The 27,317-nt window shown below is 55.4% G+C and overlaps 2 protein-coding genes across 4 annotated transcripts in view; one reads left to right on the top strand and one right to left on the bottom strand.

The window, feature by feature from the left end:
- The first annotated feature begins 2,504 nt into the window (after positions 1 to 2,504).
- Positions 2,505 to 8,974, top strand: BARHL1 (BarH like homeobox 1). The gene is made up of 3 exons (XM_068553399.1): positions 2,505 to 2,964; positions 6,850 to 7,072; positions 8,680 to 8,974. Exons 1-3 carry the CDS (start codon positions 2,505 to 2,507, stop codon positions 8,972 to 8,974), a joined length of 978 nt encoding a protein of 325 aa, XP_068409500.1.
- Positions 8,975 to 13,792: 4,818 nt separating this feature from the next.
- Positions 13,793 to 27,317, bottom strand: part of DDX31 (DEAD-box helicase 31) — a 72,780-nt gene continuing 59,255 nt past the window's right edge. For all 3 annotated transcript variants that reach the window (XM_068553931.1, XM_068553932.1, XM_068553933.1), the window contains one exon: positions 13,793 to 14,486. In XM_068553931.1, the coding sequence (XP_068410032.1) occupies positions 14,300 to 14,486 (187 nt within the window). In that variant the 3' untranslated portion in view covers positions 13,793 to 14,299. The remainder of the gene's footprint in view (positions 14,487 to 27,317) is intronic.

Raw genomic sequence — 27,317 nt, 5'->3', positions numbered from 1 at the left:
CTCCAGAGGCGCCCAGAGCAGAAACGAGGCCCAAGTTGAGGGCCGGCCGGGAAGGGCGAGGGCAGCCCAGGGTCCTCGTGATTTATGCTCTCCTCCCCATCAACCAAACGAAAAGGAACGGACCGGCCGGCTCGGCCCCGCCACGGGAGGCGCCCACTGACGCGGCCGCCGGGCCAGGACGGGGGCCCCTCGGCGCCCGCCCTCCCGCCTCCCCGACAGCTTGCAGCCGAGCCGGGCCCGCCGTCCCCGGGGAGCCGCCCGTCCTCGGCCCCAGCCCGGCGAGGCCGCTTCCAATCTGCCGGCAGGCTCAGGGGGAGCGGGCGGGGAGCCGGGCCGGAGGCCACCGCCGACCTCGCCCGAGGGAGAAGTCTGTGCTCCGCCAGGCTGTGCGGGGCTTCCCCGGGCCGGGGCTCGGGCTTGGGGGGTTCGGGCGCCTCACTGTTCCGCTGAGACCTCAGAGCTGAGCCCGACACGGGGCCGGGGTATTTTCCGGGGGCCCGTGGGGAGGGGGCCCGGAGCGCGCGGGCCGCCCGGAGAGGCCTGGGCTCCGGGCGCTGGGCGAGCGAAGGGCGCCTTGGGCCCACGGGGCCCGGCTGCAGGTGCGCGGGCTCGGCTCTTTGACCGCAGACCCGGGTCGCCATCCCTGGGGTAGTGTCGAGAGGATCCAGGCCCCGGACGCGCTTCAGACCTGCCCGCCGCCCTGCGCCCCGGCACCGGAGGCCGAACCCTGAAAGGCACAGAACTAGAGCGTCGTGGAGGAGCCGGGGAGGGTGCGGGGAGAGTTATTCACAGTGAAAAGACCGTGTTTCCAGCGCTGCTTTGAAAATAAATCCTCGGGCGAGCTCCGGCTCCGTGCGAAATGAGAAGCCGTTTGCAGATGTCTACACTCGCGCTCAGAAGCTCTCGCGTGCTGCTGTTCAGAGGTACAAAAACACCCGATCCCGGGACACGCGCCACAGGAGAGGCTATCGGCTGGGCTGGGGTCCGCTGCGCTGTCTCTCTCGGGCCACGGGGATTTCTCAGGGTCCCCCTAACGTCCCAGACACGACATGCCCACGTTTTCCACCCTCGCCCCACAGTGAAGCCCTCGTTCTGGCTCCTTCTAGGTGCAGACACCGAGCTTTCCCCACCCCTACCAGGCCCGCGGGGTCCAAAGAGGTCAGAGAGAGGGCTGCAAATTTTCCTGCACGGAAAACATGTAGACCCCGACGGAAACGCCCTAAAACAACATAACAAATTAAAATATCTTCTCCACACACACAGTTCTTTTTCTGCTGGATTTAGTCCCTTTCTGTTGCTGAAGGAAGAGAAAACGGCGGGGTGGCGGGGTGGGTGGAGGTAGAAAAGGGATCTTTGACAGCCTGGCGGACGAATAATTTGAATAACTGTGGGAAAGTGTAGGGGGAACTTAAGAAACCTCACATTCCAACCCAACGGCAGGCAGCGGCAGCCGGGCTCTGGACCCCTCCCCGCCAGCCTGTACCCCCCTTGAGCTAATCACCCTCATTAGGAGCCACATCACCGACCTAATGAAAGCAAACCGTGTGGAAATCGCCGGTAAACAGTTGGGTCCGTGCTGTAATTAATTCAGTGTCTCTTTTAATCAAACCGAAAGGAATCGGGCAGCGGCTTGCGGAGCCGTGACATCACCCCCAAAATCGGCCGGAGCCAATCAGCGTCATCACTCCGGGGACACGTGGGCGAGTCCCCTTTTAAAAAAAAAAAAAAAAAAAAAACAACGAAAAAAAAGAAACGAAAAAAAAAAAAAAAAAACCCTAGCCCCAAAGTAAAAGTGACACAAGTTCATTTTGTAAAGGAAGGGGGGGAGGCGAAGGCGCGCGCGGAGGACGGGCTGCGAGCTGCAACAGCTGAGCCGGGAGGTGCTGTCCACGGTGCTGACGGGCCCCAGGAGCTGTGGGAGCGCGGGGAGAGGACCTCCCCGGCCAGGTGGGGAGCGTCATGCGCCGAGGGCCGCTGTCGCCGCTATCCGCGGTGCTGACGCCGCCAGGTGCGCTCCGTTCCGCCGGCTGGTAGCGCGGCTCGGGCCCGCTGCTATCCGCGGTGCTGACCCCGCTGCCCTCGGCCACTGCTCGCCTGGAGGAAGCGTCCAGTTTGGATTTTTCAAAAGCCCTTCTTTATTTAGATTCCAACGTCCTCGCATCTCTTCTGTGCCAAAGGGGAGCTCAGGCCGTCCGTCTCCCCCTTTGCTCTCCCCAACTTGGCGCACCCTCCCTCCCATTTCTCCCTGACACTCCCACCACCCCCCTCGGCTCGGCGGCTCGGCGCGATGCTGCAGAAGACGCGCTGAGCCCTTTTGGATCTAATGCGCAGAGGAGGTTGGCCCAGGGCTCCCGGGCTCCCCTAAGGCTGAACTCCATCCAAGGTGCCCGCAGGCTCCCTGCCCGCCTTCCCCATGCCAGCCCGCAGCTAGGGGCAGGGGCAGCGGCGGCTGGGGTTGGGGGGGGGGTGGGGAGCTTTTGGGGAGGACAGGTCGCAGCTTGGCTATGGAAGGCTCCAATGGCTTTGGGATCGACTCCATTCTCTCCCACCGAGCGGGCAGCCCCGCCCTTCCCAAGGGGGACCCCTTGCTCGGGGACTGCCGCTCGCCCCTGGAGCTGAGTCCGCGCTCGGAGAGCGACTGCTCTTCACCAGCCTCGCCAGGAAGGGACTGTCTGGAGACGGGCGCCCCGCGGCCTGGCGGGGCTTCGGGCCCAGGTTTGGACTCCCACCTGCAGCCTGGGCAGCTCTCAGCCCCAGCCCAGTCTCGCACCGTGAGCTCCTCCTTTCTGATCAGGGACATCCTTGCTGACTGCAAACCACTCGCGGCCTGTGCACCCTACTCTAGCAGCGGGCAGCCAGCCGCTCCTGAGCCTGGGGGCCGTCTCGCGGCCAAGGCCGGGGAGGACTTTAGAGAAAAGCTGGACAAAAGTAGCAGCAATGCCTCATCGGACTCTGAGTATAAAGGTAAGAAAATGCGAGTTGAAAACTTGGGGGTGGGGGGGATGCTATATTTCTGAACACTGGTACTTAAACAGGCATGCACACCCGTGGGGAGGTACACATATTCACTCGGAGCTCCCCCCAGGGCCCAGGCTCAGCAGTCGGTCTTGTCTGAGCCTTTCAGTCGGTCCTGTGGTTATGTTTCTGAGCAACAAAGAGTCCAGCGGAGAGAGTGAGGAGAGGGACGCTGTGTGCCCCAGGAGAGATTCCCCAAAACGCACAAAGCAAACTTTCCAAACTTCGGTGGACTCTCCAACCCACTGGTGGGCAGAAGCAAGTTCTTATCAGGCCAGTGGCTCTCTGGGAAAAGACCTTGCAGAAGCAACGGAAGACCCAAAGCGTTCTGCTTGAACCCCCTTTTATAAGGGTGAAAACCTAGCAGGAAATTTCAGCTGGAGCCCTGAGAACAGTCAGAATTTTCCACCCTTTAATTTGAATTTCCAGGGGCGGAGGAGAACTGAGCTTTCCCTCCCGTTGGCCCCGGTGTGATCTGGGCCTGGGGAATCATGCAAAAGCACGGAGCGGGTTCAGAGGTCTCTTCGAGAGGGGAGGTCTCTGCACCCGCCCAACTGTTCCCACTGGATTTGATTTTAAGTGCATTGAGCTATCAACTTCAGGTTCTGTGTGTGGGACCCAGAGATTCCCCGGCACCCAGCCTATCCTGGGGTTGCTTCCCCTTTACTTTAGTTTTCACCTCCATGAATCTGTCCATTGTTGTTGTTTCCTTTCCATCCCGTTTTAACCAGGGAGCTGAGATCAGGATTAAGATGAAAGGGGAAAGGAAGAAGGAAGAAAGGAAAAAAGGAAGAGAAGAAGGAGAGAAAGAATTCCCTAATTTTGTTTCTCGCCCCCGCCCACTGCCTTGACTTTAGGTCTTTGGCGAGGCCAGAGGCGCAAAGTTCTTTCTTAGGAAGAAGTCAGCAGGCAGGAAGGGAAGGAGTGTCAGGGCTGCAAGGGAGAGAGCCCTGTGTCCCCATCCAGCAGAAAATGAGGGGCTGGCAGAGGCTGTTCGGAGCTCTTTCAGCCTTATAATTAATTCCCAGAACCCTTTCCATGAGCTAAAACTTCCCTATAAAGGCTACTTCTTTATTGTCTTGGGGGCCCTACACCTCCCGGTCTATACTCGCACTACGTCTTCGCAAAAATTTCGGAATGCTCATTTAACACTCTCTTCCCAACCGAGAATTCGTTTGTGGACACGCCCTGACCTCAGACCGAAACCCATTTTGGGGCCCCACTCCATATCTCACTCCCTCCACTTCCCCACACAACTGGTGGAGCCTCCGTCAGCCTCACTGGGCAACTCGTGCCTAGAAGACGGGCAGGTTGGGCTAGAGCACCCAGGACGGAGGTCCAGACGCATGTGGCCCAGAGACCCTTCCTCCTCCCCCCACGGCCTGTTTAGAGAGGCAAGGAAAACTTGCCCGGGAGAAAGACAGGTGCGTGGTGGGGAGGAGGGGTAAGCAAGGGAGGCAACGTAAATATACATGTATAACATCATATCTTATTCTTTATAATTCTCAGCCACAACACTCCAGTTTTATGTCTAGGGTAAGAGGCGAGACCCCCACCCCCACCCCCACCAGCCCTGCATGCTTGTGTCTGGTGCTGGTGCTGTGAAAGGGTTCGGCTCTTGTCTCCTTTTATTTTCTTGCCCGTAGGTGGGATTTTGAGGAGAGGTTTCGTTTAAGATAAGTGGAATATCAATTTTCTTCTCTTGTCCCTGATGATATCTGATCAGGGAGGTGATGAGGGCCAGCTGTCCACATATGGCTTAAATAGGTTTGGAGCTGAGGAGGGAGGAAGGTCTCCCCCACCCCTAGGCACCGCTGCCTTTGCACCGCCAAAACCCCGGGGTGAAGAGGCAGCAGAATATCCACCACCGAGACAGTGTCTGGAGCATTTCTCAAAGGTGGAAGCGACTTTTTCAGGACCCACGTTAGGAAATCTTGCCGAGAGACAGACACATGGGGTGGGCATCTAAGCGATTCCCCTGTCCACCTAACGAGCTAACAGTCGTTTCCTCCAAAGAGGGCACAGAGGGAAGCTCAGTCCCATCCCGAGTTTCTGGTACAAAGCTTCCTCGGCATAACGTTTAAAGAAGCTGGGCTTTGAAGTAAGGCGGTCTGCCGCGCGCGCAGTCTTCCTGCCAGAGCTGATATCCGTGGAGAAATGAAACCGGCGCTTTGCTCCCAGCAGGCAGGGTCGGTGGGCCTGGAACTCTGAGGCGTTGAGATCTGGGCTGAGCCTATTTCGGAGGCTGAGGCTGGGCAGCGGCGAGTGCATATCTGAAGGCTCCAGCCTGTGCCGGAGAGGGACTCGAGAAAAAGCCCAAACTCAACCCTCACCCCACCCCCGACCTCGGAGCTCAGCCCTGAGAAATGGGGGATTTTCCAAAACAGTCAGTCCAGACAGTCAGGTCAAAAAGTAAGTTTTCCACAATATCAAGTTTGAGGTTTGGATAATTGTTTCCTTGAACTTGTTTAAACTTTACCTGCCTGGCATAATAGACAGAACTCAAGTCCCGCTCCCCCCACCCCAACACATCCCCAGCTCCTGAGGCAGCCGTGCCCCAACGCGGCCGGAGCCTAGGAGGGCAGGGAGAGGCCTGCGCACTGGCCTGGACGAGGCAGGAGGCAGGCACGGGCCCAGGTTTCTCACAAGCCCAGCGAGCACTCCACCGGCTCACGCGCCTGGGTGCACCCGGCGCCCGGCACCCTCCCGGCCTCCAAACGCTGCCTTTCCGGTTGAAAAGGCTTGCTCCCTAGTGGCTCAATTAACCGGATTATTGTTTCCTACAGAGAGAAATCAACTCACATTCAGCTGAACCCTGTCACTGCAAACGCCACGCTCAATGAAACTCAGCATAAAGGAAAATATAGAGAGGAAGGGAAGCCCCAAACCCCACTGCCAATTCTGGGGAGGTGGTCTCTGGTCACATCATCGCTTTAGGGGGAGGAGGAGGGAGGTCAGTGAGCTTGTCTGATCAAGTGTGCATTTGCAGTGCCGTCAACCCCAAAGGAAAGTGTTGGGGAAGAAAGAAACCACATTGTTCGGTCCCAGCCTTGCGACTCAGGAGCAGGGACCCTGCTGGGGTGTTCTGACCGACTCGGCGGGGGCAGGGGGAAACACAAGACAGCCACAGTAGGCATCGTATTGACAAGGAAACACGGACCTCTGCGATGTGCCCATCCGCGGGGCAAACGTGCCGCTTATTTTTCCAAGCGCTTCATGCTTCCAGATCTGGGCGCCCGGGCGATTCGCCTTCCGTGCTGTGCGCGCTGTTTGTAGTTTAAGAAACAGGGGGACCATCTCTATAGATTCACACCCGTGCAGGGGCCAGGCGAGATGTGGGTGCAATTATTTGTTCTCCAGGACCACGGTCCGCTCCAGGGTGAACGGGTTTTTGTCCCTCCACGAGGGTTTTTCTCCCCCAGATTCCGGCCCTCAGCCTCCTCCCTTCCTGGCCTGGATGCAGCCAGAGAATCGGGGCACAGTCCTGCACCCCTGAGCACGCATCCGCACAGCCCACCGGGCTGGAACCCCTGGGTCCCCTCCCCTCCTCTCCACTCCCCTGTCAGGTCCACTTGGTGGATCCCGTTAATCCCTCCAGGGAGCGCCGGTGCAACGCGGGAGCGGGGTTGGGTTCTCTCTCGGCTTTGGGTTACTTCTCCCCGGAGGTGTCAGTCTTCCTCGGCCTGGGGGCTGGGAGGTCCCAGCTCTGAGCTGCTCTGCCGCGGCTCCATGGGACTGGGAGCCACATTTACACGACCGACTGTGACGGGCCGCCGGCTGGGGTGGCAAGGCGGCGGCGAGGCCGGGCCCTGACGCGCGGCTGTGTCTCCACAGTGAAGGAGGAGGGCGACCGGGAGATCTCCAGCTCGAGGGACAGTCCCCCGGTGCGCCTGAAAAAGCCACGCAAGGCACGCACGGCCTTCACCGACCATCAGCTGGCGCAGCTGGAGCGCAGCTTTGAGCGGCAGAAGTACCTGAGCGTGCAGGACCGCATGGAGCTCGCAGCCTCGCTCAACCTCACCGACACGCAGGTCAAGACCTGGTACCAGAACCGCAGGTGAGGCCCGGCTGCGGGGGACAGGGTCGAAAGGGCCCCCTCCGCTCTCCTCCCTGCCCCTCCAGGGGACCCACCAGTACATGATCTGATGTGCCGAGGGAGGGCCCCTGAGCTTTCCCCGTTCTGTAAAACTGGGGAAACTGAGGACTCAGAGAGCGAAGGACTTGCCCGAAGTCCACGGTGAGGGAGAGAGACAGGACTAGAGTCGATCAGGTGGACAGACAGACATGTGGGCCACTGGAGGGCCAAGCCTGCCCACCCTAGCCACGTCCTACCACCCCCATCCAGCCCGGGCAGCTGCTGGGGGGCAGGGGGTGGCTCTGAGCTCTCCCGGGGGGATTCTTCTGGCCTCCTCAGCCTTTCTAGCCCTGAAACGCAAGGAGGGAAGGGGCCCAGCCCTAGCTTCCTGGGGACTGGGGATCCGGGAAATCGGTGTTGGGCACTGGTCTTGAACCTGGTATTTCCTCATCTCCCTCCCCAACACATTCACAGGATGAAGAGAAACACAAACAGGTACAAAGCACACGCATACAGCCACACACTCAACCCACAGTCACACACTCACATCGACGCAACTCAGTAATACAAACACACATACACCACAGTCACCCACACACGCTTAGCGGAGGCCGGAACAGTGCTTTCCATAAACAAGCCTCAGAACACGCTGCCCCATTAATAATAAATACCTGATCACTGCTCCGGGCATCAATAATTAAGGCCCGTTACAGTAATTACACAATTATGATGATGCTGAATAATTCAGGCAGGGAAACGGGGCCGGTGCGGCTGAGTCCGACTCGGTGGGACCGCCTCGCCGGCCAGGTGCGCACAGGAGTCCGGCCGCAGCCCTGGCAGCCAGTGTGGCCTCGGCTTTCTTGCCTTCCCCTAACCCCAGCCGACCCTCTGCTGGTAGCCTCCCGGCTTCGGGACCAGACAGACTGCAGGGCTCGCCCGAAGCCTCGGATCTGCGTGCGGACTGCCGCGGACGCGGCCGCGCGGCGGAGAGAGCGTGCGCACATCCTCTCCCGTCGCCGTCTCCGGCCCGCGAGCTTCCAACTGGGGTACCGCGGCTGAGCTGGCCTCCGCCGGGCCGGCTGTGCCGCTGGGAGGATCAACTGAGTCCCCCCCAACAGCTGGCGACCCGACCCCCGCGCCCCCGCCGTCCTGTCCGGGGCGATCTCGCCTTCCTCAGGCCTCCCCAGGCGACCGATGCCCAGCGGGAGCACCCACACCCCGCCCCAAGCGCCCAGTCTGCGATCCCCTGAGCAAAGGGTGGCGAGGGCAGACCCCGGGCCGTGGGGTAAGACAGCCTAGCTTAGAACCCGGGGTCTCCTCTTCCTAGACCATCTTGAAAACGGGCCCGCGCCTCAAGTTTTCTTATCTGTAAGTGGGGTTAACAGCCATGGAAGGCCGGTGGAAGATTAAAGGAGCCGATGCATGTAACCCGCTAGACGGGGCCTGGCAGCCCGCTATTTATTAACGAATTATATAGTGTGACCCCTTTGGTGTCCCTGCAGGCGCTCTGGGGCAAGCACTCGTGAGGGGCAGGGGTCTCCGGGCGCCACAGTTCTGACCCCGCCTTACGCGTTTACTTCGGTCCCTAGGACTAAATGGAAGCGACAGACGGCCGTCGGGTTGGAGCTGCTGGCGGAGGCAGGCAATTACTCAGCGCTCCAGCGGATGTTCCCGTCGCCTTATTTCTACCCGCAGAGTCTAGTTTCCAACCTGGATCCCGGCGCCGCGCTGTATCTGTACCGCGGGCCCAGCGCGCCGCCGCCCGCCCTGCAGAGACCTCTGGTGCCCCGCATCCTCATCCACGGACTCCAGGGCGCCAGCGAGCCGCCCCCGCCGCTGCCCCCGCTGGCCGGCGTCCTCCCGAGGGCCGCGCAGCCTCGGTGAAGCGCCCGCCCGCCGGCCCGCGGCGCACCCGGCCCCCGCTCCGGGGCTCCGCGCTGGCCCCTTCCGCCTGCCTCTGGGAGGGCGCGGGGCTTCAACGCCCCTTCCCAGGGGCCCCCGGTCCGGCCCTCCCTGGCGTCCAGCCCAGTGTCCCCAGAAGGGCCAAATGCCAAGTCTTCTGAGTCCCGGACCCCCGGACTGAGTCTCCCTAACCATCCTCGGCGTCCTCACTCCCGGCCACTCCATCAGGGAGCCACTTCCACCGCCGGGGGTACATACATCCCCACGCCCCGCCCCCGTCACTCCCCACCCGCGCCCCCTTGCCCCTCCCCGGTGCAGGTGGGCGACCCCCATGCTGCCCTTTCCCACTCCCCCTCCACGCTCCAGCGGTACACCAAGCCCTCTCCCCGCAGCCCTGACACGCGGAGGCGAAGGGGAGTGTGGAGCCTCGCCCCGCCCCTCCCCCCAGCTCCAGGGCCGACGGCAGAGCTGTACATACCGTGTGCAAAGTGTATATGAAGTTATTTATTCGTGACCCATGAGCCCGTGACTGTGTCCGTGAATCAGTGAGTTTGTGGCCTGTGCCCACCCTCCTCCCAGGCGGGGCAGGAAGGGGTCAGGGGACTTGCCCACCTACCCCGACCCCCAGTCCCCATCTCCAGCCTCCGTCCGGGGGGCAGCCAGGCCCCTCGGGTTCTCTCTCTTTTTTAAATGTCGAAATAAACTTCTTACAAATGACCAGGCGCCTGTCCGCGCTCCGTCGGTGGGTCCGCGCTCGGCCCTTCTTCCCCGTCCCTCCTTGAGATTCATTTTCCCCTTCTGGGACTCGGGCTCCTTCCGCCCTCAGTAAGGAAGCATTTTCGTCTCCCTCTCTTCCTTGGTGCTGTGGTCGTGGGCAGGGGTCTCCCCTCCTCCCTGGCCTCAGTCTTCCCATCTCTACGGTGAGGAGAGCACGCTGCCCCCCACCTGCCCCTGCCTCCCCATCTGGTTGCTGGACGCTCAGCCGGTCCCGGGGGCCGGGGTGGGGGTCAGCGCCCGGGCTGGCTGGGCTGCGGGCCGAGCTGCGGTGCCCTCGCTGAGGCGGCTCATCTGGCCACGACAAGGGCGCCGGCAGCTGGTGACCGGCCCGCCGGGCGCGGGGGCGACAGATGGACTCCGAGGCTACTCCCACCCCCGCCCCACCCCACTCCCCCCCCCCCCCCCCCGGCCGCCCCGCGCCCCGGCCGCTCGCGCTCGCCGGCCGACGCGGCTCTCGGCCCCCCGCACCGGGTAGGACCCGACGAGCCTTCGCTGGGAACCTGACGCCGCCGGGCCACCCCCGACTCCCGCATCTTCTCGCTCCCCCCTTCACGCGGGGACTGTGCGGGGGATGCGACCCAGAGGGAAGCCAGATCCCAGCGACAGCCGCCGGGCCCCAGCCTGCGACTCCAAGGGTCTCAGGAGAGGGCTTTAAGTTCTGAGCCAGACTCCAGACCTCCGGTTCACGTTCAAAGGGCCAAGGTCACCTCCACAGGCAGTTCCTCTCTGGGGAGGTGGGCTCAGGTGCTCCCCCTCCCACACACCACCTGCAGCTCAGACTCCCAGGATCAGCCCAGGGCTGGCAAGTTTGGGGGCCGGCACGCCGAGCTCTCCCCAGTTTTGCGGCAGGATTGCTCTCGGAGAGGACTGCCTGGCCAGGAGGGGTGGGGTTCTGCTTAAACGCTGGCCGCCCCCCCCCCCCAACCCCAGCCGGACCCTGCTACTGTTTCCTCCCCACCGCCCAACACCCTCACACCACCGCTTTTCTTTCCCGGGATGGTGAGGGTATTATTCTAATTTTGCAAAATGCACAGCAGCTAATTAAGTCAAGGAGCCCCTTGGCTTTCAAGTTCTTTTGCATGTGAATGGGGGTTGGTAAATCCCCAGCTCTGGCTGGGGTGGGGGGTGACGGGGGACCTTCCCCAACTCAGGGTTAATGAAGTGGGAAAGGAGTCTCTCACAGTCTCCTGCAAACAAAACCCCCCATGCAACAAACCCTGCCCAAATCCTACATGGATTGACTTAAACCCAGGGGATAAGTGCTTTAAATTAATCTCATTGAATAAGAATGAGACCAAACAAAACTCTTTAAAATCATATTAAAAATCTATCAAAGGACAACTTGCACTGGTGTGCTTTTCATTTTGTGTAAGTGAAGGACATAGACTGGAGCAACCACCCTTACATTTACACAGCGGCCGTGTAAATCACAGACACATTCCCAACTATGTAATTGTCCTTGTACCGCCGAGGTGATTTCATATCTTACATTAATGAAGAACAAGTCTTCCCTACAAGTTTATAATTACAATATTTTAAATTGTCCTGCACTTCCCATCTGTGATAATATCTTTACAGCCTCTGCAGTGAGGTGGGCTTCGGCTGTCATCCATTTAGAAGGCTAAATTGGTTTCTCGGTTCCCAACCCTGGGGCTGGGTGAACTCTCATTTAAAATGGGGGGGGCGGGGAAAGAATTGTGTGAGACCCCCAGCAGGCAAGACAATAGGAGAGGCACTGGGAGGGTAGTGTCTCTGCTCCTCCACTGACACCTCCCCCCAACTTATAAACGTAGACTCCACGGGGGCAGGGGCAACGAAGTGGAGAAGAAGTTGAGATTCCCCAACCAGCCTTGCTGCAAGGCTTCTTCTGGGCATTTTCGAGAAGTCGAGCTGATTTTAGGGGTGCCCAGCCGCCAGCACGCTGAAAGGCTTTGCCACGAACTTTTCCTCGTGGAGCAGATTAAGAGATAAGGCGTCATGGTCATGCAGGCAATTTAACGAGACCAGTGGAGCGCCCTTTGCAAGCAGGGCAACTTCTCCAGTGGAAAGAAAGCCTTAAATTTCTGTCTCCTGGAAGCGATGGTTGGATTTTAACGGCTTCCGCTGACTTTACGTTGAGGGGCTCAAGTGCTAAACACCGAGGGTGCTAGCCGTTTGGATCCACCTGCCTTAAGGGGCTCTCATTTACTCCCCTTTCTTCCCTAAATCTCTCTTCCCCTCACCACAGGGGGGAAAAAAATCAAAGGAATCCACTGGGCTTTGTCAAAATGTCCTTTGCCGAGATTTGGTTGGCTCTGCTTCTCTGAGAGTGGAAAATGCCGTTTGCATTGCATCAGCGCTGCCTTAATCACTCACCAAGGGCTCTTTGCCCGTCAGTGCGTGAGAACGGGGGGCCCCCTCTGAAGATATGCAGCCGCTAAGGGCTGCAAACATGAAGATGTCTAGGATTCAAAAAAAAAGCATTTTACAAACCCACGAGGGGAAAAAGCTTTAGGTTGCAACATTCCATGAAATGTCCAGATTCTCTGACTTTTAAATATGGGGATCAGGCTTATGACACAGAGAAAGAGGTAAGTTTGAGAAATTAGAAAAAGAGGCACAATTGGAAATACACACAAAATTAGAATAGGTACAGTGGTGGAATTAGGCTAAAGCTTTGCCTAATTGATGCCTGAAATGTATAATCTGTCAAGAGCCATAATAAGAAAGAGATTTATTTTAAGGTTATTTAAATTTAGATAATATTAACCCTAAATCTGCTAAATCCATGTTTCTTTATTAACTGGGGGTAATACCTTGATTCTACTTAGAAACAGGCCCACATAGCACCTATGGCAAGAAACCCTCACCTAAGTGTCAGCGAAGTAAGAGTGAGTTTCCATCTCAGAATTACAGTCACTTACATGCTTTGCACAGTTCTGGCACTTCTCCCCCACCAGGAGTGCAGAACTCTGCAGACTCACCCTTTAATGGAATGAATACTATGGGGGAAAAAAAAAATTAAAGAGTAGGGTTCCTCTTTGATCATCCTAGATCACTGGCATTAATCCTGTTTCTCACACAGCTGGGTTTTGTTTATAAAGTTTGATCCCTCCTTTTCTCATCCAAATCACGTGGACCATTACACACGGAAATAAAAGAAAGGTGGCAGATTTGCCCAAAGTCAGTATGACTTGTGCTGCAGGTTGACTTATTTATTATCATTGTTACAGATTTCACCAACCGTTCCTTTCAATTCCTATGTGACAGCCAGGTCCGCGAGGTCACATTTTCCCTCCTGCAGAGGACCAGGGCTTACTAGGCTCACAGTCACCCTTACGATGAGTCCCTTCTGGTGTGGTGCCAGCCAAAGTTCACCTTACACCCGAGGGATGGATGCAGGGACGCCGACCCCGATCCCCAAGATCCCCATAGACGGCCCACCTTGTAACTCTCACGGTCCTCCCTCGGCCCTTGAGTTCATGTGATCTGGAGGGTCTACAGAAGTGGGGCCTCGACACCCATGCCAGTAACTTCAGGGTGCGGGGGTGGACTGAGGACAGGAGGCAAAGTGGAGAGGACACTGCCCAGCGCACAGAGAGGTGCCGAGGCTTCCCCCCTTCTCCTTCGGACCCCTCTGGAGTTACCCGTGTCCAAATCTTACATTGATTGGGAAATCAATATGCCCCGGGGGTCCTCTTTCAAACCTCCCAGGAAACACAATGGGGGAGGGGCAGCTGTGGCCTGGGCCACAATACAGACCCCAGGACCCTTCTGGAAGACAAGAGGGGACTCGATGGGAGGAAAAGCTCAGGACACTGGTGCCCTTTGACTTCAAATGCAAATAATAAAAAGGCAACAGTAAATCAATTAGTCCTGAGAAAGTACAATTTCCCTGGACAAGAAGGAGAGAGCATTGCACGCAAATGCGACGCGGTGCTTCGAGCCCCCTGCGCACGGGAAATAAGACCCCTGGAGGCGGTCGGGACCCACACCAAATGCTCCTTTGGTCCTTTTTAATAAAGCATCTATACACCAAGAAGATGATTTGATAAATAGTTTTTCTCTCTTCTTTTAGCGATTCAATCCAGCTTTTAAAATCTCATTTTACAAAATTCAGGCCAATATATGCGTTGAGAGGGCAGCTTGAAGTAAACTGTGAAACTTCTTCAGAATGTCATCGCCAGGCGGGATCAAATCCCTTCCCGGCTGCAGCGAAGGACATTAGTCTTTTACACGAAGTCGTGATGGCACCACGTGGTCTACGGGCACTGATGGAATAAATCCGAGAGAGAGAGACCTACAAGGCAGGTTAGCGGCTAATCCACCCCGTGCTGACCCCCGCCCCCCTGACCCCTCAGGCTGCGGCGCGTCTCGGCAGCGCACCGGGTCACCGGGTCTGCAGGGGGGGCGGCACCCTTCGTCCTCACAAGGCTCCTCGGAAGAGAACAGGACGCCCCCTCCGGGATCCACGGAGGCCCAGTCCCGCGGGGGCAGAGCTTAAAACTACTTTCTGGGAAGTCTCGCTGTCCCTCCGTGAGGCTTTCGGCTTTAGTTTGTTCCCACGGCCAAGGCTGGGCGCTGGTTTCGGACGGCGCCGCGAGGCTGGCTGCCGGGCCCTGCGTGTTTGTTTTGCTCTCTGACCTTGGTGACGCTGGCCTCCATCCCGCTGGAGTATTCGGAACGCAAGATTTCAGCAAGGCGCTGTTTACGCTGGGTCTTCCTATGAAGGTCAGGCCTGAAGAACAGTAACAAGCAGAGGGGGAAAGGAAACTTTATTACTTTTTTTCTTTTCCATTTGGAAAGAGGCTGATGGCAGCTGGTTCCAAGACTGTAGAACTGACATTTTTGTATTAACAGAAGTACAATCCCTTCAATGGCGCTTGTTTTGATATTCTATGCACCAGAAGATTAGATACGGCGCTGACAGATTTTCATAACGGTGGCAAAATATCATGGCATTTTTAAAAGTGAGGCTTTGTTCTGTGTTGTTTTCATGGGGAAAAAAAGAGCGGAAACACACTCCCACTCTGATGGCAAATGAGGTGCCTGATACAGCGGTTTGCCAAAAGAAGGGGAAAAAACCCGCCTTGAAACTCGGCAACACTCAGCCGTCAGCGCCGGCTAGCAGCTCCTGGGAACGCCCCCCTCGGCCCCCACCTCCCCGTGCAGTTTAAAGCAACTGGCCTCCTCCTGGGGACCCGGCTTGGCGGCCAAACAGTGAGGGCTGGGGTGTCCGCCACAGACACCTCTTGACCCACCGAAGAGACTCTTATAAATTATTTCTGACCCCCAAAACCCCAAACCCAGGTGTGCTTTGGCAGACCGGTCAGTGTCCGCACCGGGAATGGACCGCAGCAGCCCCAGGAATGGGAGGGAGGTCCTCACCTGCCCCAACCGGCAGGGAAAATGCCCAAGGCTGAAAATCAATGTCAGATGGTGAATCCCGCTAACGGTTTTCAAAGGACAGCGGCCTCATCATTTATTTGATTAGAAAAGCAGAGGGGGAAATTTGTAGAAGTTCAGTCGTACACAGAAAAAATGATTATGAAAACTGAAGAGTAAAGTAATGTTTCTTAAGACAGGATCTTAACCAAAACGACAGAGCCGTTACCAGAGAATCCATCTTGCTCTGCCTGCAATTCCTTCAACACTGACGTGGCAGTGTCTTGGGTTCTTACAAAAGGCAGATGTTACCCTCTGCTACTTATATTTACAGCACTTCCCTCTGCTGTAAAAATCAGAAGATAAATCAGACTAAAAATAAATATAACAGAACTCCTTTAAAGCCCAGGAACTAACAACAGGACTAATACCGTGACAGTAAACTGATTAAGAAAGGGACACCATTGTAACTAGGCTAAAGCAACCATATTTCTTTACACTCACGCTGCAGAAGGCAGGGTGCAAGCAACGGTGGGGCTAAATCCGTGTCAGTCATACAACAGTTTCTACCATGACAAACGGGGAGAAACGCACAGTCAACCTGTGTTGGGAAAAAGGTCTGAGGCAAGGGGATAACAGGACCCCGCATTTAAGGGCTAGGCATCTGTGGTAACAAGAGTACGTGCAAGGGCAGGGACGGGACTTGGTGAAAGGAGGAGAGATACACAGGGAAGGACTCTCTGGGCTCTACGTCACCACATCTGAGCTTCACTCCGAGAGGCAGGTATGGCTACCATCTCACTTTACAGACAGGGAAACCAAGACTGGAGGAGGTAAGTAACCTCCCCAAGACCATCCAGCTCCAGGAGCAGAAGCCCAGATGCAAACACAGCGCCGATGGACTCAAAGCCTGAGCTCTTCCCACCAGGCAGCCGGTCCGGATGGAACAACTGGGCAGGACAGGAAGGTCCAGTGGGGTCGAGGGGGACAAAGGACCGCGATCTGACGCGGAGGAGGCCTTCGCGGTCTCACGTGAACGTGTCAGTGGGACCATGCGGGCAGAGGCCAGATGACAGAGGGAGGAGTGAGGGGAGAGCTGAAGGGTGAAGGAGATGCCTGCGCTGGAACCCGGCTCTGTCGCTCATTAGCTGAATGGCGTGAACGGGTGACGCGGGCTTCCTCATCTGAAAAATGGGGATGATACTTGGAACAAAGAGTAAAGAGAGCAAGACGTACGGAGTGCTGGCTGGTGGCTGGCATGTGGGTTGCAGACAATCACAGTTAAAAACGGGGCAGCTGAAGCCCAGAGATGCCAAGCGGACCTCCGCCTCCCTGTCCCCCGCCCCAGGCCACACAGGAGCCAGGACTGACCCTGGGGCTGGGGCTCCGGTGACCGCGTCACCATTCTGTGCACAGCAGCGGTTCTAACCCCCCGGACCCTGCCCGTGTGGACCGTGTGCCCTGGTGTCCGGGGGAGGTCCGTCCACATGTTGGGTCTCACGCGTGGCTGGGAAGTGGCAAGAGACGGGCCTGCAGCGGAACGCGCTAAACTCGTTCCAAACGGAAGGCTGTCAGTTCCCGTGCTTGCAGTTTATTTTTAGCCAGGTGACACGACAGCCAGAGTGAACAGGCTCTGACGGGAAGGAACGCTTTCTCTCCCCCCCTTGTTTGAAGGCAGGTACTCACCTCGTGTATAATTTTAAATGTAACAACCTGAGTTTCAAAATATGCAAAATTTCAGTCAAAATATCCGCCCCAGCCTAAGCCCTACCACTTCAACGATGGCTCCTGCCACTGCTAACGATAAATAACCAGACTCTTATTTGGGGGACCGATACACGAACTGCCGGCGGCGCAAGCAGACCGGGGATGCGTCCCGCTTCCGGCCGAAGGCGCTGGGCAGCGCGCCTGGGCTCAGGCCGCTGGGCCTCCAGACCCGGCACCGAAGGCCGCACCGAGGCCTGCGACACACCGGTGTGTGCACACACGCCCACACCACTCTCGTCTGCTTCTGAGTCACGTGAGATCTGTCCCTTCCCAGGCAAACTCAGCCAGCCCTGGGGCTGTGGAAGGTAACTTCTGGTGCGTGTGTCATGCCACGGATCAGGAATATTTATCAAGGGGCTTTGAGTCCACACCGACTGAGGCAGAGGATGCCGTTAGAAAGCGGGGCTTGGAGACGGTCCTGCTTGCCTTGAGGTTATGATCTCAAAATTTCCTAGCTACGTTACGATTTTATTCTAGTCAATGGACTTCCAACTTGGGACCCGAACTCAAACTCTGAGTGGTGGTCCAGACAGCAAACAGGGGTTCCTGCCTTCCAGACCCAGACCTCTTCCTCGGGAGGAAGAACCTTGGGGTCAACCCTGCAGGGATTTCCCCTGCTGTCAGCTGCCACCCCAACGGGACCCACCTTGCCCTTGGCCAGCTCGCTGCCTGCTTTTCCTTTGTTCTGAGGCCCAGTGCCGAGAAGGCAAAGTACAGATGGGAAGATGAAACGTTCTAAACCCAAGCCCACGATGGGCTTCTCCTGCCAAGCTGCAGTTCTCCCAGAAACTTGCCAACGTTCTTGCCCTCTTTGCCCTCCAAACACCCAAACCCCTCTCAAACGGGCGTCCTGAGCATCCACCAGAGTAATCCTGTAGTTACCAAGCAACAGATCAGTTTATCTAACCACAGGGAACTCCCTTGTAGTGAAGGCTGGATAACCACCCCCCCCCTTGGCTGCCAGGCTGGATTAGCCAGCAGGATAGGCAGATGCCACTTTCACTGCCAGTGAGGTGAAATCACAGCCTAACTAGTAAATCAATACGCCTGCTAGGATGGCCACTGGAGAAGAGAGATCTCAGGACCTTCTCCCAACTTTATCAATAAATTCATAGACGATCATCCTACGTAAAAAGCCATTCTAACGCAGGCTTTTGCTAATGGCATTCTTTTGCAGGACAGAATTTTAAATTTTATCAGAAGATAAAATACGCATTTTTATGTACTGTCAAGTCTCTCAATATTTTCTTTTACGTTTTATGGCTTTAGGATCATGCTTAGAAAAGTCTTCCTCACCCTAGCATTTTTAAAGTATTCAAGGATATTTTCTTTTAGCCTGCTATTGCCTTAATTCTATCTAGATTTTGTTTTGGCTTATGGTAGGATGTGGCGAATTTAACTATTTCTTCCCAAGAGTCATCCAGTTGTCCGAGACAGTCATTGAACAAGAAATCTTTTCCCCAAGGTCTTGAAATGTACCTCTAGTACGTTCCTTCAGACTTTTGGAACACTCCCTGCAGGCCATATTTAAAGAATAGATGTTGATGATGACGACGACGTTAGTGGGGTCCACCACACACATTAACATATAAGCAAATAACAATTACAGGGGCTGTTAACGGATTTAAATATAAAGCACGTCAAATCGTAGCCACTGACACTGGCTCTGTGACTTTAATAATAACTGTATTATTAGCACGTGCATGACACCTACTTACGTCAGGTGCTGCTGTAAGCACTTGAGAGGCATCTAATTCGTTTACTTCAACGATCCTGTGAAAGAGGCACCACAGGCACAGCAACCGAGGTGCAGGGAGGTTAAACAGCACGTCCAGGGAGGAGACGGGACTGGGGCCCAGGACTTTCCGACTCCGCGACGTACACACTTAACCGCTGTGTCTTAAGTTTGTACCAAAATAAGGGGCAAGTTCCTCACACGAAATATTTCCAGTACAAAAGCAACGTTCACATCATAGCAGATCTCGAAGACTTTTGGAACCCCTGATAAAAGTGCATCGTAAGAGTAACAGCCGGATGACAAGTGAAAAAAGCAGTTTAAGAAATCATGATTTGCTCAATCTCATCATAGTCATAAAAAAATCCTACATGTATACCTTCAGAGAAAGTATGAGCCACAAAAAATGTGAATTAAGATTGACTTGGATTGTGGGCTTTTATTGGATGATTTTTAAGCTCTGTCTCTCTTTCCCGAATTTTTACAATAGACACATTATTATTTTTGTAATCAGGAAAAACAGTATATTCACTTTAGGGGAAAAAAAAAATCAAGTGGTACAATTCTACCCTGGGCTGAAATAGCAAAGTATTTTAATGTTGACTTATCAAAAACCTCTTTGCCTCTGGCTTTCAGTTTGTTTGATTTTGTGAGGGATCTTTCTCTTGTGGTATAATTAAAACAGACGAACAGAAGACCAGTAAAGTGTATTTCTTTCTCTAATCTGAAAAGTTCTGCTTGTAAGCAAATGACCCAGGGCCACACTGAGGCCCCAAGGACCCTGCAGCAGAAGCAAGCCCCCAGACTGGAAGAAAAGCCTGGGTTCTGAGTGATCGTGGAAGGAGACAGTGAAGGCTTCAGAGGCTTGAGGCTGACTCCAAGTTTCTACCCTCCTGCCTCGCCCTTACGGATGAAGCAAAGGCACAGAATCTGAGGGGGTTGAGGGGGCTCTCAGATGACAGTGAGGGTGACCAACAACTCCAGGGAGAAGGTGACAAGCAGTCCCCCTGGGGCAACAAAGTAGTTCAGGTGCAGAACCCGCCAGTGTGGGACGATAATTTAGCCTACTGAAGGGAAACAAGCTATCAGACCTTTTACGGCCATCGAAGGAAAAGGAAGTGCATCAGGGCTCTTTAACCTCTGGATTCTGTTTCGGCAGAGATGCACGCTGATGGGCTGCCCATTTTAGGGATGCCTTCTTTGCGATTTCTTAGGACCACGCCGACTCTAGCGTCTGTAAAACTCCCAGGGCCCCAGAAGACACTCCATTCCAGGGGAGCCCTGCTGAGGCAGTGGATATCATTCCAGAAAATTCCTGAGTGGCTCTGTGGACGCAGAGATGGAGAAAAAGTGGGTCTCTGCCTCACACCTAACAACCAGACCCAGTGAAGAGCTGGTGGCGGGCAGAGGCCAGGCCGTGCAGGTCACAGGCGATCAGTATGTAGATGCCATGACCGACCTGCTGCCCGGAAAGGCGCCCACAACGGGAAGGGGGACAGAGACAAGGCTTAGAGATGGCCGAGGTCTGAAAGCGACGCCCTGAGTCAGAATCCCAGAAGTGCATGGAGCTTTGGGATTACCTGTCCAAGTGCCAGAGACCTTTACGGAAGTTCTGTCAGGACCCAGGCCTGGACGTCACACCGCAGGTGGCGGTGTTGGGGAAGAGGCGTAGCAGCAGGACTCTGATGGCACTGGTTGGAATCCCAGCCCGGCCCTCGCCTAGCTGACGACCCTGCAGAGTCAGAAGCTTCCTCTAAGCTGAGATTCCTCACACGTCAGAAAGGGCCTCCACATGGGTGCAGGGGTAGCGTGAAGGTAAAACGAAGGGTGCTTTATAAAATCTAATTCTCAGTGAAAATGTTAAGATGGAGAAATACAGGGTGCACATGGAAACAATTAAGTGCTTTTGTAACTGGCAGGACCGTATCCTAGAAACACTGAGATTGATAAGCCTGGGCAGAATCCCAGCTCCAAACCCTCTGGGCCCAGCTCCAAACCCTCTGGGCTTGCCCTGCTTGACACCGTTATCGATGACTCGAATGACATTATGAGGCATATTTATCACATCTGCAGATGAGTCGAAGCCTGCAGGGACAGCCAGCACACTGGACGGCAGAGCACCCCAACGGGCCAGAAGGATGGGCTCGGCCAGAAGGTGACCCTGAACTGGGGCCCATGCTCCTGCGTCAGAGAAGGCGGGTGGTTTGGCTCGTCACATGCGCACACAGGCAGGGGCTCAGCTGCCGAGTTTCCACCTGAGCCACAGGCTGACCCGATGCCAAGGAGGGGAGAAGCCGCACAGGGTCGAGCCAGGACGCCAGGGTGCGAGTCCTGGCCCCGCCCCGGGAGAGGGACAGCACGTGAGGACATGGAGGAGCAGGGGAGGAAACCCACGGCTCTGACGGGAGCCCAGCCGGCACTGAGCCCCACATGGGTGGCAGCCGTGGTCTCTGCTGTCACCACTGGCTGCAGTGACAGACGTGACTGCCCTCCTCTCTGGGCCGGCCGGTCTCTACTGCATGTTTGTGTAGTTGGGACGAGCCAGATTCTGACAAGAACCTGAGCGGAGAGAAAAGCCACCCAGACAACGGGCTGGGACCTGGGTCAGCTGGAGGCGCTGGGGCAGGGCGGCCGGGGCCAGGCACACTGCAGCGGAGCTGGCCCTCGGAGGGGAGGATCCCGGCTCCGTCCTGCAGAGGCTGTGGAACTTACTGAGTTTGGCCAAGGTGCTACTTCTCTCAGTGCCAGGCTGCTCACTCTCAAAAGGATTAAACGAACTAATGAATCAAAGCCCGTGTCAGAGCGCCTGTCGTGAAGGCACCGGGAAAATGCTGACTATAATTATCATTAACAATCCGGAAAGAGGAAAGGCAGAGGAGATGAGCAGCCGTCATCAGATACCGGACGCCTTGTCACGCGGACCCGGGACTGCTTTGATCAATAACAACACCTTGTATCGTTAGGTTTGTAAATCACGCACATTCAGCATTTGAATCCCAGAGACCAAAGGGTGGAAAGTGAAAGTGGTCAATTTGGGCTCATTTCAGGAGCTCTAACTAACTCCACCCTGGAGGTGGCGAGTCCCCCCTACCCTGCTGCTGGGAGCCCTGAAGCGGAGGTCTTACAACCAAGGAGTAATGTGACCGATGGCACAAGGTTCCCGGTGGGCGGGAGCGTTCAGGGAAGAGTCTATAAAGCTTCCACTTTTTTTTTTCTTTTTGGCCACACCGCGAGGCTTGTGGGATCTTAGTTCCCCGACCAGGGATTGAACCCGGACCCTCGGCAGTGAGAGCGCCAAGTCCTAACCACTGGACCGCCAGGGAACTCCCGTGAAGCTTCCACTTTTTATTCACAGACTCAGAGACAAGCGGGCCGGGGTAGAGGAATCAGCATGTACTGGACGACGACTCTAAGCCCCGGCCGGTGCCGCGTGCCGCGTGTCCGTCATCCCTCCCCACGCCCCACACGACCTGACAGGCCCCGCGGCAACGCGCAGCTGCTGCTGAGCGCCTGACTCCAAGCCCGGGCCTCTCCCACTGCACCCTCTGCCTCTAGACTCAGAAGGAAGCTAGAGAAAAAGCCGGATCCACATCTTGCCCGCAGCTGTCTGTTCTCAGAGATCCGCCCCATGAGCAGAAAGCTGCTCCCACCCACTCCAGGGTTTGCCATTCTGATGGCTTCAAATCAAATCCTTCCATACATGCACCAAAATATCTCCTGCTTTAAGTCCATTTCTCCCAGTACACAAAGAATTACCTGTTCACGGGCAAAAAACACCCTTAACAGAATTCATCTACTTGTTACTTAGCCTAATACTAATCGTAGAAACCAGAAGCTTCCAAAGGGGTGCATGCAAGGAAGGAGACGAGTGCCAGGAATGGGGGCTCCGGAGTCTCTCAGACTCGGTGCCACATGACCGGGCATGCCCACTTTCTCACCAGTTACTGGGAACTCGGCCGTGGTCAAAGGGACCTGGTGAGGCTCAATGAGACAGCGCACGTGGATTCGGCACAGCCAGGGGCACACGTACTCCCTCAAGAGACGTGCTGGCACACAGCCAGATGCCATCACTCCGGGATGTCGGTTCTCTCAAACCACATCCCTCTCCTGGACTATTTATTGGTTAAGACGTCACTCCACGTGTCAGCCTGCTGCTGGAACGTCAGGGCCAGAATGGAGAGAACATCTGGAAAAGACCTGAAGTCATTTCCTATGGGTCCTAACGAGACGGGAAGGCTCTGTGGCATAAGAGCAGAGAGTATGTGGAGGGGCTGGGGATGTGAAGGAGCCCGGGGAACGTGGGGACAGGTGAGAGGAGGGGAGTAGTCAGCCTGAACTAAGCTGTATGTAGCAAGGGGAGAGCTGGGGAACCGTCGTGCTCCTTCCTGATCTCTCCAATGGTCTGAACTAGAAGAGCCCGGGGCAAGGACAAGGCAATGCAGAGTCGGGTCTTCTCCTGCTGCACGAGGCCTCATCTGCCAACACGTGCTGGGCCGGGCACATCTTCAGACTCCAGGGCCGGGAAGGCTCCAACGGGAATGTGCCGTCTCCAGCATCCTCCCGGGAGAGGCTGGCTGGGTTCCTGTTCTTTGTTGTCAGCCCTGACTGCTTGCCTGAAAGCACGCCCCGTGGCTCCCGCTGTCTGCAGGTGACCCAGGTGTGGAGGCAGCGCAGGGTCACTGTGAAATCCCTCTGATTGCCTCATTAGCCGGGGGTGGGCACGGACCGGTGGCGGGGTGTTTCATGAGGAGGCTGGTAATTGCATGGTGTCAGGAGGAACAAACAGTGGTAGAAGCAAGGGCCAGATGTAAAGAGGCGCGTGTGCAGGGTTGGCGCCTGGCGGCGGGCAGGGAGCGACCTGGAGCTGCGCCAGGGGTGCTGAGGTCGGGAGGGCCGGCCCTCCGAGGAGCCCTGCCCACGCAGCTCAACCCAGGGCTGCGTGTGAATGCAACGGGGGGACCTCAATAATCACATCACCCCCAAGTGACCCCTCTGTGCCGGTGTTCCTCACCCAGAAGAGACCCAGCCACCACCCAGAGCACTCATCCTGCCCCTTGTCCCAGTCTGGACACTTCTTGTCGGTACAGATGTCCCAGAGAGGCAAGCCAGCGTGGGCTTCGAAGTCACCCATCTCATCACCCTTGACAGAGAGGCCAGCAGAATATGGTCTTGGCTACAGTCCATACAACTCACCCAGGTTCTATGTGAAAATTCTCTTCCTTAACCCTAACTCATCCTTAAAGCACAGGCCCTCCTGTATTTTCACACGGCTCCCCAGCAGACTGTGAGAGGAGATTCCGCTGCCCTGCTCCACGGGACACGCACATCTGTCCTGACAGTCACTGCCGGCGGTCCTAGCTATTTCCCTCTGGTCTTCAGGCTGAGGTCGAGTGAACTGACCCTCCGTGGGCATCTGCCCGGGCCCTGCCCAGGCTGGTGGAGACCCCGATCCCGAACCCACTCATCTCCACGTTCTGTGGGTTCCTCCACTGTGACGTCGGGGAAACGGGGCCCGAGGCTCAGTCCTTCTCGGGGACTATCTCATGCCAAGAGGAAAGCGACCCCATGCTTGTTCTCTCAGGACAGACTAACGAGTGGACGGGGCGCTCCGAAAGGCAGGATTTGCTGTTCGCTGGGCTAATGAAACAATTCAGAGGCATTTACCTGGTTCCCGTCAGAACAATTCCTCTTTTCTCTTTCCCTTTATGCTCTTCCTCTCAGGATTACAGAAGACTTTCAGGTTCCGTTCATCTATTCAAAACTACTTCCCGAGCACCTATCGCGTGCCAGGTAGGTGCTGGGGATGCGATGAGGAAAACCAGACAGGGTTTCTACCCTGAGCTACAGGGAGAGGAGGAGAGAGACAGGAGCCACACAGACACACATCACAGACACGTGTAGGGCTCCCGTGACGGCGGTCAGCGGGTGGGGTCAGGGGTGGAATGGGGGCGCGCGGTGTCCACCCAGGCAGGCGGGCCAGAGGAGACTTCCTCGAAGAAGGGACGGAGGCCCAAAGACGAAGAGGGGTGAGGAGAGGCCCAGGCCCGCAGCACGCTGGGCAAAGGCCCCGGGAGAGAACGAGAAAGCAGGGGTGCCAGCTGAGGCCGTGGGGAGAGGGAAGAGGGGGTGTGTCCTAATCATCAGAGTAACGAGACATCACCGACAGGCTGGAAGAAGCGAGGGCACGACGGGCGAGGGGAGCACCAGTCGGCGGGACCAGAAGGGCCGCAGGAGGCTCAGTAGTGGACTGTTGGAAAATGAAGTTGAGGGGATTCATGGGGACGGGGTGGGGAAGCTGAAGGGAGAGACCAGGAGGCCAGAGGGATGAGGGGAGGGGTCAGCGGTGCAGGACGCCGCTCCAAGATCGCGTGCGCAGAGGATCCCCCGTGTTTCCAAACGGGGCTTAGTCCAGCCTCTGACCTCACGTTTGGCCCCTCTGTCTTCCTACAGAACGATGACTGGCTCAGGGAAATCGGGAGAATTTTCCCAGTGGGCAAGATTCCAGGTTTGCCTTCAGCTAATTAAGTGACATCAGGGAGGCTGTAAATGCCACGTAAAAATTGGCAGGCAAGCTGCTCCTAATGATGAGAATATTGCTTTGCGGGGAGATGCAGCTGCAGTATCTTCATGCTCGTCTTGGAGGGGACCAGCTCTGCGTTTTCAAGGTGGCTCCTGATAAGAGAACTGGGAGGTGCTAAAAGGTTAATGACAGGTTCACTCTCTCCGTTCCAGGGACGCTTCTAAGTGTGATGAAGGCCGGCGGGAAGAACCAACGCTCCTGTCTGGGTCACCACCTCCACAAATGCTCCCCCGTGTTCATGTCCCAGACACTGTGTCGATGCTTTGTACTCGTCACCTGCTTGATCCCCAGACAACACTGCGAGGCTCCGTGCCACTCTCTGAGAGGTGAGGGGACTGAGGAACAGGAACGGTAAGTGATCCAACCCAGATGCCTGTGTGGGTAAAACCCAGACTCTTAATCACTGCGTGACACTCCCACAGTCAGCATTTAAGAAACAAGTGGAGGGGCAGGGAGATGGCTGATGGGGGTATGAACTTCTCAAACTAGAGTCTACTCAACACAGTAACTCTCACAAGTTATTTAATAATTACTGAAAAAGTGAGAGTGAGAATCACAGAGAGGGACAGAGCAAAGGCCTTCAAAGATGAAAAATGGGAGAAAACTGTAATTTGAAAAGATACATGCCTCCCTATGTTCACAGCAGCACTATTCACAATAGCCAAGACATGGAAGCAACCTAAGTGTCCATCGACAGAGGAATGGATAAAGAAGACGTGGTACATACGTATACGATGGAATACTACTCAGCCATAAAAAAAAATGAAATAATGTCATTTGCAGTAACATGGATGGACCTAGAGATGATCATATTAAGTGAAGTAAGTCAGACAAAGACTAATATCACATAACACCACTTATCACTTATATGTGGAATCTAAAAAAATGATACAAATGAGCTTATTTACAAAACAGAAATAGACTCATAGACATAGAAAACAAACTTGTGGTTACCAAAGGGGATGGGGGGGTGGGAGATAAATTAAGAGTTTGGGATTAACATATATACACTACTATACAACAGGTAAACAACAAGGTCCTACTGTAGAGCACAGGGAACTATACTCAGTACCTTTTAATAACCTATAATGGAAAAGAATCTGAAAAAGAATATATAAATACATATGTATAACTGAGTCACTTTGCTGTACACCTGAAACGAACACAACATTGTAAATTAACTATCCTTCAATGAAAAAAGAGAAACATAAATAAATAAAAAGCAAAAAAAAAAAAAAAAAAAAAAAAAAAAGGTGAAAAATGACCCTGAAGTGGAGGTCTACAAAATCTCTGATTTGAACTTCAGTGATAAAGCATTTCACAGATGAGAAAAGTCTGGCAAGAATGACCTCCCTAAGGATGTTTCCTTATTTTAACAAATACACTAAACGTAGAACTTTGGAAGTAACAGAGGTGAAGGACATGCTCTGTCGTGCTGGGTATGGTGGCTAGGATGTGAGGCCAGGCCCCAGGGGACCAGCCCCATGTCCCCTTCCACGACGGATCCCAGCCTGCTGAGCCCTGACCAAGCATACCCGGACCCAGTAAGCACTAAGGGATCACACAGCTCTACTTTTTGATCAAATGAGAACTACCAGGTAACACTTAGCCGGGCTGGTTTGAGAACATTTATACAAAGAAATCTTCTACGCACGAAGAAGAACTTCAGAAAGACCCAGACGGTAGAAGCCAGTGGTGAGACCAGCCTTAGGTAGCTGCAAACTAAACTGTTTGGGGGGAAGTAAACTTACAATTATAGCATATAATCCAAACGAGATAGGGTGGTTTAAACCCAACAGACTCGCCCTTTCACATTGCCACCGTAACACTAAGACTTTAAGGCTCATTACTTTCTATATCCTTGAACCAGTGACCACAGAGTGTCAAACGGATGAGGAAGTTGTCTGCTCACTGGTCCTGGACAGGTTCTACTCACATGTGTGACTGCCTAGACAGACAGACAGACACCCTGGCGAACAACCCAGCTCTGCCCTCCCAGAGCAGACAGCGCTGGGTCTCAGCGTCTCCTGGGAAGATGGAAATTTTGGAAGGTATGTTACCTTTGCTTCTCAGGGACTGCTGAATCTACCTAGCTTCAAAAT

Source organism: Eschrichtius robustus, chromosome 10 (genome assembly GCF_028021215.1).
Source record: "Eschrichtius robustus isolate mEscRob2 chromosome 10, mEscRob2.pri, whole genome shotgun sequence".
Taxonomy (NCBI): Eukaryota; Metazoa; Chordata; class Mammalia; order Artiodactyla; family Eschrichtiidae; genus Eschrichtius; species Eschrichtius robustus.
Note: the sequence above shows the minus strand (reverse complement) of the source record. Positions and strands in the feature narration are given on the sequence as shown.

Bases quoted from the DNA above. Each gene is read 5' to 3' on its own strand.
- BARHL1 (XM_068553399.1), top strand. From the start codon at position 2,505: ATGGAAGGCTCCAATGGCTTTGGGATCGACTCCATTCTCTCCCACCGA. The intron at 2,965-6,849 runs GTAAGAAAATGC...GTGTCTCCACAG, and splicing joins ATCGGACTCTGAGTATAAAG to TGAAGGAGGAGGGCGACCGG. The intron at 7,073-8,679 runs GTGAGGCCCGGC...TTCGGTCCCTAG, and splicing joins ACCTGGTACCAGAACCGCAG to GACTAAATGGAAGCGACAGA.